The 11,112-nt window shown below is 49.9% G+C and overlaps 1 protein-coding gene across 1 annotated transcript; it reads left to right on the forward strand.

Moving 5' to 3' along the window:
- Positions 1 to 6,326: 6,326 nt before the first annotated feature.
- On the forward strand, positions 6,327 to 6,815 carry LOC138861078 (putative carbonic anhydrase 2). The gene has a single exon (XM_070119845.1). It carries the CDS (start codon positions 6,327 to 6,329, stop codon positions 6,813 to 6,815), a length of 489 nt encoding a protein of 162 aa, XP_069975946.1.
- Positions 6,816 to 11,112: the final 4,297 nt, after the last annotated feature.

The raw sequence follows: 11,112 nt of genomic DNA on the forward strand, positions 1-11,112 counted from the left end.
CCTTCTCCTTCTCCTTCTCCTTCTCCTTCTCCTTCTCACTCTCACTCTCACTCTCACTCTCACTCTCACTCTCTCTCTCTCTCTCTTTCTCTCTCCTTCCGATGCTCGCTATTCCTCGTCATATACTCCCTCTCCTCTCCCCTTTATGGCACAAGACACCGAACCAGTATTATGCTTCGTCTTCCCAAAGGAATCGCCAGGAAGCGTCGCCGTGATGGCTTCCCATTCTGAGGCGAGACGCTTCTGTATCTTTCGGGCGGGCGTGTCTGAGGGAGGGTACTGGGGGGCGAACGGGGAGGGGAAGGCAGGAGAGGGGTGGGAGGGGTGGGGAGGGGAGGGGAAGGCAGGAGAGGGGGTGGGGAGGGGAGGGGAGGGGAAGGCAGGAGAGGGGGTGGGAGGGGTGGGGAGGGGAGGGGAAGCCAGGTGAGGGGGTGGGAGGGGAGGGGAGGGGACGGGAGGGGAAGGCAGGAGAGGGGGTGAGAGGGGAGGGGAAAGCAGGAGAGGGGGTGGGAGGGGTGGGGAGGGGAGGGGAAGTCAGGAGAGGGGGTGGGAGGGGTGGGGAGGGGAGGGGAAGGCAGGAGAGGGGGTGGGATGGGAGGGGAAGGCAGGAGAGGGGGTGGGATGGGTGGGGAGGGGAAGGCAGGAGAGGGGATGGGAGGGGTGGGGAGGGGAAGGCAGGAGAGGGGGTGGCAGGGGAGGGGAGGGGAAGGCAGGGGAGGGGGGGAGGGGAAGGGGAAGGCAGGAGAGGGGGTGGGAGGGGAGGGGAAGGAAGGAGAGGGGGTGGGAGGGGTGGGGAGGGGAGGAGAAGGCAGGAGAAGGGTGGGGAGGGGAGGGGAAGGCAGGAGAGGGGGTGGGAGGGGTTTGGAGGGGAGGGGAAGGCAGGAGAGGGGATGGGAGGGGTGGGGAGGGGAAGGCAGGAGAGGGGATGGGAGGGGTGGGGAGGGGAAGGCAGGAGAGGGGGTGGCAGGGGAGGGGAGGGGAAGGCAGGGGAGGGGGGAGGGGAAGGGAAGGCAGGAGAGGGGGTGGGAGGGGAGGGGAAGGAAGGAGAGGGGGTGGGAGGGGTGGGGAGGGGAGGAGAAGGCAGGAGAAGGGTGGGGAGGAGAGGGGAAGGCAGGAGAGGGGGTGGGAGGGGAAGGCAGGAGAGGGGGTGGGAGGGGTGGGGAGTTGAGGGGAAGGCAGGAGAGGGGGTGGGAGGGGAGGGGAGGGGATGGCAGCAGAGGGGGTGAGAGGGGAGGGGAGGGGGGGAGCAGGAGAGGGGGGGAGGGGAGGGGAAGGCAGGAGAGGGGGTGGGAGGGGTGGGGAAGGGAGGTGAAGGCAGGAGAGGAGGTGGAAGGGAGAGGGGAATAAAAGGGAGGAGAGGGGGATGAAATGGAGGAGGGAAGGGAGTTGCACTGATAGTGAGACAGTCATACATATAGATAGGCAGGCTGACAGACGGATAGAAAGACAGACACACCGATAGACAGACAGACAGTTATATAGAAACAGACACACTGACAGACTTATCGACAAATAGAAAGTAACAGGGAGTCAGAAATTAACAAACATAACCACAACCTCATAAACAACTCTGACCAAACAACAAAATCCAAACACGAGAGGAACACCACGCGGGCTGTTACAGCGAACCCCTTTGCTCCCTTAAAAAAAAAATCACCTCCCCCCAACACGCCCCACCCCCCCACCCCCACCCCAAAAAAAAAAAAAAAAAAAAAAAAAAAAATATATATATATATATATATATATATATATATATATATATATATATATATATATATATATATATATATATATATATATATATATATATATATATAAAGAAAAAAGGCGGCCAAGTTATAGTTCGACACGGTTTGGGAAAGCGGCTTTTAAAAGAATGATAATGATAATCGCCGTTTAGGCCGTCGTAAAAGGCTGTTTAAAAAGGAAGATTCGAGAAGAACACGAACCTGTGCGTGGGGCCGGATTAGGTTGGCTTTTAGGAGCAAGGAAAATAGAAGAACTATGTAGGAGGAGCAAAGCAGTGGAGAAAGTAGAGCTGGTGGAGCAGAGGGAGGAGGAGGAGGAGGAGGAAGTAGAAGAAAAGGAGGAGAGGTGGTGAAGTTGGGATGGGAAGAGGAGGAGGAGTTGGGGATAAAGGAAGACGAAGAGGAAAAAAAGCAAAAGGAACAAAAAAACATGAACAAGAAGAAAAATAGAAAAGGAGGAAATACAAAGAAAAAGAAGAAGGAATAAACGATGATGGTGAAAAGAAGAAAGAAGCAAAGAAAATGGAAAGAAAAAAAATGATCAGAAGAAGAAAAATAAGAAACAGAAAACCCAAAGAATGAAAATACCTGTACAATGAACAGTTCATCGAAGAGAGAGAGTAAAGAAAAAAGAAAAAAAATCCGACAAAGTAATTAAAGTTTGTAGCTCAAACGCCTCCGATATTTTCCATCGCATAAAAGGAGAAGGGGAAAAAGAAAAGAAAAAAGGGAAGAGATAAGAAAAGAGAGTGATTAAAGACCCGGCTGTATAATTTGGAAAGTAAAAGAGATCGCTTTCCTTTCCTTCTTTTTAATCTTGTAGGCGATAGCGGCGGGAAATATAAGAACCATTTCGTTTAAAAGGAATTGAAATGTCGCCATCACCGCGACTGTCAAAGAGCCATAAATGGAGTCTAATGGAGGAGAAGCGACGCCGCCGAGGAACGACCCGGAACGATGGGGGACGACAAGGAACGACCCGGAACGAATGGGGGGCGACAAGGAACGACCCGGAACGATGGGGGACGACAAGGAACGACCCGGAACGAATGGGGGACGACAAGGAACGACCCGGAACGATGGGGGACGACAAGGAACGACCCGGAACGAATGGGGGACGACAAGGAACGACCCGGAACGAATGGGGGACGACAAGGAACGACCCGGAACGAATGGGGGGCGACAAGGAACGACCCGGAACGAATGGCGGACGACAAGGAACGACCCGGAACGATGGGGGACGACAAGGAACGACCCGGAACGAATGGGGGGCGACAAGGAACGACCCGGGACGATGGGGGACGACAAGGAACGACCCGGAACGATGGGGGACGACAAGGAACGACCCGGAACGAATGGCGGACGACAAGGAATGACGGGAAACGATGGGGGACGACAAGGAACGACCCGGAACGAATGGCGGACGACAAGGAACGACCCGGAACGAATGGCGGACGACAAGGAACGACCCGGAACGAATGGGGGGCGACAAGGAACGACCCGGAACGAATGGCGGACGACAAGGAACGACCCGGAACGATGGGGGACGACAAGGAACGACCCGGAACGAATGGCGGACGACAAGGAATGACGGGAAACGATGGGGGACGACAAGGAACGACCCGGAACGAATGGCGGACGACAAGGAACGACCCGGAACGAATGGCGGACGACAAGGAACGACCCGGAACGAATGGGGGGCGACAAGGAACGACCCGGAACGATGGGGGACGACAAGGAACGACCCGGAACGATGGGGGACGACAAGGAACGACCCGGAACGATGGGGGACGACAAGGAACGACCCGGAACGATGGGGGACGACAAGGAACGACCCGGAACGAATGGCGGACGACAAGGAATGACGGGAAACGATGGGGGACGACAAGGAACGACCCGGAACGATGGGGGACGACAAGGAACGACCCGGAACGAATGGCGGACGACAAGGAATGACGGGGAACGATGGGGGACGACAAGGAACGACCCGGAACGATGGGGGACGACAAGGAATGACGGGGGACGACAAGGAACGACCCGGAACGATGGGGGACGACAAGGAACGACCCGGAACGAATGGCGGACGACAAGGAACGACCCGGAACGAATGGGGGACGACAAGGAACGACCCGGAACGAATGGCGGACGACAAGGAACGACCCGGAACGAATGGGGGGCGACAAGGAACGACCCGGAACGAATGGGGGACGACAAGGAACGACCCGGAACGATGGGGGACGACAAGGAACGACCCGGAACGATGGGGGACGACAAGGAATGACGGGAAACGATGGGAGACGACAAGGAACGACCCGGAACGATGGGGGACGACAAGGAACGACCCGGAACGAATGGCGGACGACAAGGAACGACCCGGAACGAATGGCGGACGACAAGGAATGACGGGAAACGATGGGGGACGACAAGGAACGACCCGGAACGAATGGGGGACGACAAGGAACGACCCGGAACGAATGGGGGACGACAAGGAACGACCCGGAACGAATGGCGGACGACAAGGAACGACCCGGAACGAATGGCGGACGACAAGGAACGACCCGGAACGATGGGGGACGACAAGAAACGACCCGGAACGATGGAGGACGACAAGGAACGACCCGGAACGATGGGGGACGACAAGGAATGACGGGAAACGATGGGGGACGACAAGGAACGACCCGGAACGATGGGGGACGACAAGGAACGACCCGGAACGATGGGGGACGACAAGGAACGACCCGGAACGAATGGGGGACGACAAGGAACGACCCGGAACGATGGGGGACGACAAGGAACGACCCGGAACGATGGGGGACGACAAGGAACGACCCGGAACGATGGGGGACGACAAGGAACGACCCGGAACGATGGGGGACGACAAAGAATGACGGGGAACGATGGGGGACGACAAGGAACGACCCGGAACGATGGGGGACGACAAGGAACGACCCGGAACGAATGGCGGACGACAAGGAATGACGGGAAACGATGGGGGACGACAAGGAACGACCCGGAACGATGGGGGACGACAAGGAATGACGGGGAACGATGGGGGACGACAAGGAACGACCCGGAACGATGGGGGACGACAAGGAATGACGGGAAACGATGGGTGACGACAAGGAACGACCCGGAACGATGGGGGACGACAAGGAACGACCCGGAACGAATGGCGGACGACAAGGAATGACGGGAAACGATGGGGGACGACAAGGAACGACCCGGAACGATGGGGGACGACAAGGAACGACCCGGAACGAATGGCGGACGACAAGGAATGACGGGAAACGATGGGGGACGACAAGGAACGACCCGGAACGATGGGGGACGACAAGGAACGACGGGAAACGATGGGGGACGACAAGGAACGACCCGGAACGATGGGGGACGACAAGGAATGACGGGAAACGATGGGGGACGACAAGGAACGACCCGGAACGATGGGGGACGACAAGGAACGACCCGGAACGATGGGGGACGACAAGGAACGACCCGGAACGAATGGCGGACGACAAGGAGTGACGGGAAACGATGGGGGACGACAAGGAACGACCCGGAACGATGGGGGACGACAAGGAACGACCCGGAACGATGGGGGACGACAAGGAATGACGGGAAACGATGGGGGACGACAAGGAACGACCCGGAACGATGGGGGACGACAAGGAACGACCCGGAACGATGGGGGACGACAAGGGACGACCCGGAACGAATGGCGGACGACAAGGAATGACGGGAAACGATGGGGGACGACAAGGAACGACCCGGAACGATGGGGGACGACAAGGAACGACCCGGAACGAATGGCGGACGACAAGGAATGACGGGAAACGATGGGGGACGACAAAGAACGACCCGGAACGATGGGGGACGACAAGGAACGACCCGGAACGAATGGCGGACGACAAGGAATGACGGGAAACGATGGGGGACGACAAGGAACGACCCGGAACGATGGGGGACGACAAGGAATGACGGGGGACGACAAGGAACGACCCGGAACGAATGGCGGACGACAAGGAATGACGGGAAACGATGGGGGACGACAAGGAACGACCCGGAACGATGGGGGACGACAAGGAACGACGGGAAACGATGGGGGACGACAAGGAACGACCCGGAACGATGGGGGACGACAAGGAATGACGGGAAACGATGGGGGACGACAAGGAACGACCCGGAACGATGGGGGACGACAAGGAACGACCCGGAACGATGGGGGACGACAAGGAACGACCCGGAACGAATGGCGGACGACAAGGAGTGACGGGAAACGATGGGGGACGACAAGGAACGACCCGGAACGATGGGGGACGACAAGGAACGACCCGGAACGATGGGGGACGACAAGGAATGACGGGAAACGATGGGGGACGACAAGGAACGACCCGGAACGATGGGGGACGACAAGGAACGACCCGGAACGATGGGGGACGACAAGGGACGACCCGGAACGAATGGCGGACGACAAGGAATGACGGGAAACGATGGGGGACGACAAGGAACGACCCGGAACGATGGGGGACGACAAGGAACGACCCGGAACGAATGGCGGACGACAAGGAATGACGGGAAACGATGGGGGACGACAAGGAACGACCCGGAACGATGGGGGACGACAAGGAACGACCCGGAACGAATGGCGGACGACAAGGAATGACGGGAAACGATGGGGGACGACAAGGAACGACCCGGAACGATGGGGGACGACAAGGAATGACGGGGAACGATGGGGGACGACAAGGAACGACCCGGAACGATGGGGGACGACAAGGAATGACGGGGGACGACAAGGATCGACCCGGAACGATGGGGGACGACAAGGAACGACCCGGAACGATGGGGGAGGACAAGGAACGACCCGGAACGAATGGGGGACGACAAGGAACCACGGAACTAGGAATGGCTGTGGGAAACGACGGAATGCCGACAGTACAGAACGACAGCAAAGGACGAAAGGACAATAAGGAACGGCAGCGGGGAACGACAATGATGAAGAACGATGGAAAGACAATGAGGAACGAAGGGACGACAAGGAATGACGGAGCGACAAGATACAGCGTATGAAACGAAGGACCACGATAAACAAAGGAACGGCAAAACACAATTTCTGGAACGGTGGAACGCGATAGAAACGACATATGTATTGGGGACACGACAGAAAACGGAACGGCGTGCGAGACGAGAATACATCAGACATAAAAATATCATCTGGAACAGGAGAACCCGCTTGTCAAAAGAACTGCATTTGCAATCAATGTCCTATTTAAGAACATGCTTATTTCGCATGACACACGGAAGATGAGGAATCAGCACTGGCCGCAAAAGATCGCAATATACAAAGGAACGGGGAATGAAACGACAGAACAGAAACACACAATGTGAACAGTGGAACGGAACATATTTCGAAAAGTAGAACGAATGGTATTTGTCAATAAACGGCTATGCAGAAAACAAAATAATGTTAGACTGATTATTACACATGGAAAGAGCATTAACAACCCAACGGAGCGGCATTATGCAAGGAACGCATTTTAACTAGAATGATTTTGAATAGAGGAACGGAACGCGACTCACTGGAGAGAGGCAGGACAGCAATGGCGCTTGGCGTCAGTGAATACCGTTAGCAAAAGAGACAAAGGAACTGAATATAACAATACAAGAAGGTGATAGATAGAGTAACAAAATTAAGAATGAGATCGGCAACGATGATGTATCGAGATGCACATGCACGTATATTCATTTACGTAAACAAGCGATTACACACACAAAGAAATATACACACATACAGAGGAATGAAACAGAATGTTGTGGATTTGCGGCTAACATTCGGGAGACGTTGGAGGTGAGAAATAGTGCAGGTCGTATGGCCAAATTCCAGAAGCTTTATGAGTGCCATTTGTGATAATATCTCTAATGACGATTATGTGATGATGAAACAGTAATAATGGTAGCATTTTCTTGAGCATATTACATTATATTACTATAAAGACGGTAGAGATGATGAGTACGATAATTATAATAATAATGATAATAATGGCGATAATGATTATACAGCAACAGTAAAACTGATAATAGTTTTTATGGCTATAATCATTTTTAAAAAATGGATGATAATAGTTGTATAACAACAGCAAAACTGACAATAGTTATCATGGTTATAGCTATTCTAGAAAATAACAATGATAATGACAATGATAAAACACTAAACATTATAGTATGAAAGTTGACGATGGTAATACCCTAATGATAATCGCATTGATAATGACAGTAATGATGACGATTGCAACGATAATCATCACTAATAAAGATTAATTACCACATTATCGCTATCAAAATCAACATCATTAAAACAATCCTCCTTTTCACAACAGCACTAACAAAACAAACATACCATTTAAGCTACGTAAAACACCAAGAAGCAACACAATAGGCCCAAGGAAACACAAATCAAAAGTCTATATTTAGTAAAAGATATTTTTCGCCAAGATCCCAGACAAGGAAGAGAACCCCCCCCCCTCCTTCCCTCCCTCTCCTTCTGTAATTAAGCAATTAAGTGACTTTATACCCGTATCATCTGTCACGTGATTCTGTGTTGCCGTTTTTGGTGTTGTTTTGCTCCAAAATTCCCCTTTTCTTTTCTTATTTTCTTTTTATTTAGGGAGCAGGGTCGGCGTCTGCAGGTTCTGATGAATTTTATGTTTGTGTATGCGTGCACGTTCATGTGTATGTGTTTGTTTGTGTGTATTTGTGTGTTTTTTATTAATGTGCAGGAATGTGTGCTGTGCATTTATGTGTTAAATTTTCGTTATTATTTTATATGTCCATCTCTGGATGTTAATAGATCTACGTTCTTTCACTAATCAACTGGGAACGAAAATATATTTCCGATAAACCAACAACAACAATAAGAAACATCATACCTCTAACAAGGAAACGACATACAGAGAATACCAATAAGTCAAAAGAGCGATAGAAACGGAGTATACAAGACAAGTCAGCAATAGTTCAGCCGTTCCTGATGGCAAGGGAACTCTTCAGTGGGGAGTAAGTGGACGCATAAAAGCAAGAGAAAGTGTCTCTTTAAAGCAATGTTATGCCTTTAAGCAGTCAAGACAAGCAAATTTCACCCTTCCCTGCGATAAAGCTGCCCTGGGCGCTTGGCAGGAAAAGAGAAGGAAAGGATGGAAAATAAAAGGGGAAAATGAGCAAAAGAAGCTTATAAGAAAATATAGAAATATGAAAGAAAAAAACGAAATAGAATTATAGAAAAACACTGAGATAGAATAAAATAATAATATAAAAGAAAAAGAACAGAAATTTAAAAAGGAGAATGAGAAAAAAATTGAATTAACGAAAGAAAATGAGAAAGAACAGAAATTTCAGAAAAATAAAATAAATAAAATCAAAGAAAGAACAAAAAATAAAGTATCACGAATAAATACAGTAAGAATGGATGTAAAAGAAAAGAAAGCAATAGAAAACAAGAAGAGACAAATTCAACTTCTAGAAGAACCACACTACCTCTAGAGTCCAAGAGAGAGCCATGGCAATTCTACGCCAAGGAGCAACCCCCCCCCCCCACCCGCCTCTCCCGTCGGCAGCCACGGTCGCCCTTCGGCCTTCGGGACAAGAATCGAAGGACCGTTTCTTCGGGGAAAAGGATACACGGACTTACGGCCTCGATCAGCGACTCGCCTGGAGGAGCCTTTGTCAACAGAGTTTCTTGAATTACTTCGAACTTCCGGTTTTCTTAGACAAACACCGGCTTGGTTTTGGTCTTTGCGAGATGGCGGTCGCGGGAGGAAGGGGGTAGGGGGGGGGTAGGGGGGTTAGGGGCGAGGATCTCCGCTTGTGGAATTTCTTTTTTTTTTTTTTTTTTTTTTTTCTTTTTTTTTTTTTTTTTTTTTTTTAGATGGAAGGGGGTCTGTGACTGTTTTGGAAAGGGGAAAGTTTGTATCTTGTCCTTTTTATTGTCTCTTTTTTTTCTTTTCAAAACCGATGTAGATCTAAATGGCGAAAATAAAATAAGATACATATACAACGAATACAGAAAAAAAACATGAATTGCGTTATCGTACCACTAAAGAAAAAAATGATAGCGGTCAATAGATAAGTAAATAAGTATGCATATATATATATATATGTGTGTGTGTGTGTGTGTGTGTGTGTGTGTGTGTGTGTGTGTGTGTGTGTGTGTGTGTGTGTGTGTGTGTGTACATGCATTACCCAACTAAAGAAGCACAAATATATATATACGAAGATCCCCTTTAACCTCCCTTAAAGTTCTTCCATCCTGCAAAACAAATGACCTTTTCTCGCCCATCTCTGCTCCCGTGACCCAGACAAACCACAAGACCTTTGACCTAAGACAGTGTAAACAGGAGAATCTATAAAAGATTTATAAAACAGAAAAATAAATAAATAAATGCGAAATAGATCCAGGTCAAGTAATAACCTCCAAAAGGCAGCTAATGACATGACCTTTCGGATCTGAATTGCCAAGGTGTCCTAAAACGAGTCTTTCTCTTGGTCATGACCTTTTGGCTGCGCGAAAGGCCTTTGGCGAGTCATTCTTGCGATGGGGTTGACCTTTTCAGGGCCTTTCGTCCTTCCTGACCTGGGGGCTTTAGACTCTCTCTCTCTCTCTCTCTGTTTCTCCATTTTTCGTGCTCTTATTGTCTCCTCTTTCTTTTCTTTTTTCTTTTCTCTTTTCATCTCTCTATCTATGTATGTGTTTCTCTCTTTCTCGTGCTATTTTATTATCTCCTCTTTCTTTCTTTTTTCTTTTCTCTTTTCATCTCCTTCTTTCTTTGTCTGGCTTGTCTCTGTTTTTGTTTGTCTCTCTTTCTGTCTTTGTCTGTTTGTCTGTCTCTCTCTTTATCTATATATCTCTATCCATCTTTCTAACTATCTGTCCTTCCGTCTCTGTATTTTTCTTCTCTGCTTATCTCTCTCTTTTCAGCTTATATATTCATCTATATATACACATATATTTATACGAATAAACAGATACGTATACAAATACATATACATAGACAGAGAGATAGATATATGAAGATATAGGAAGATTTCCACCTTCTTTCCCCGTCTCTCTCATCTTTTTCACTGCTATGAAGGGCATCTGACGCGTAACCTCGTCACTGAACACAGCACAATAACGTGTACACAAAAATGAAAAGAAAACCAGTCACAATAAGAAAAAAACATTTTTTTACTGTGGCTGTTTTCCTTTTCATTTTGTTATTGTTTTGTCATTTCCCAAGTTTCTTCCTTTTCTATCTTCTCGTCAGTGTTTGCCTCTTCCTTTTTATCTATTTATATAGTTTTGTCTGTAGGTAATTTCATATTTCTATCCCGTGAA

Source organism: Penaeus vannamei, unplaced genomic scaffold, assembly GCF_042767895.1.
Source record: "Penaeus vannamei isolate JL-2024 unplaced genomic scaffold, ASM4276789v1 unanchor804, whole genome shotgun sequence".
In the NCBI taxonomy this organism is placed as follows: domain Eukaryota; kingdom Metazoa; phylum Arthropoda; class Malacostraca; order Decapoda; family Penaeidae; genus Penaeus; species Penaeus vannamei.

Bases quoted from the DNA above. Each gene is read 5' to 3' on its own strand.
- LOC138861078 (XM_070119845.1), top strand. From the start codon at position 6,327: ATGGGGGACGACAAGGAACGACCCGGAACGATGGGGGACGACAAGGAA.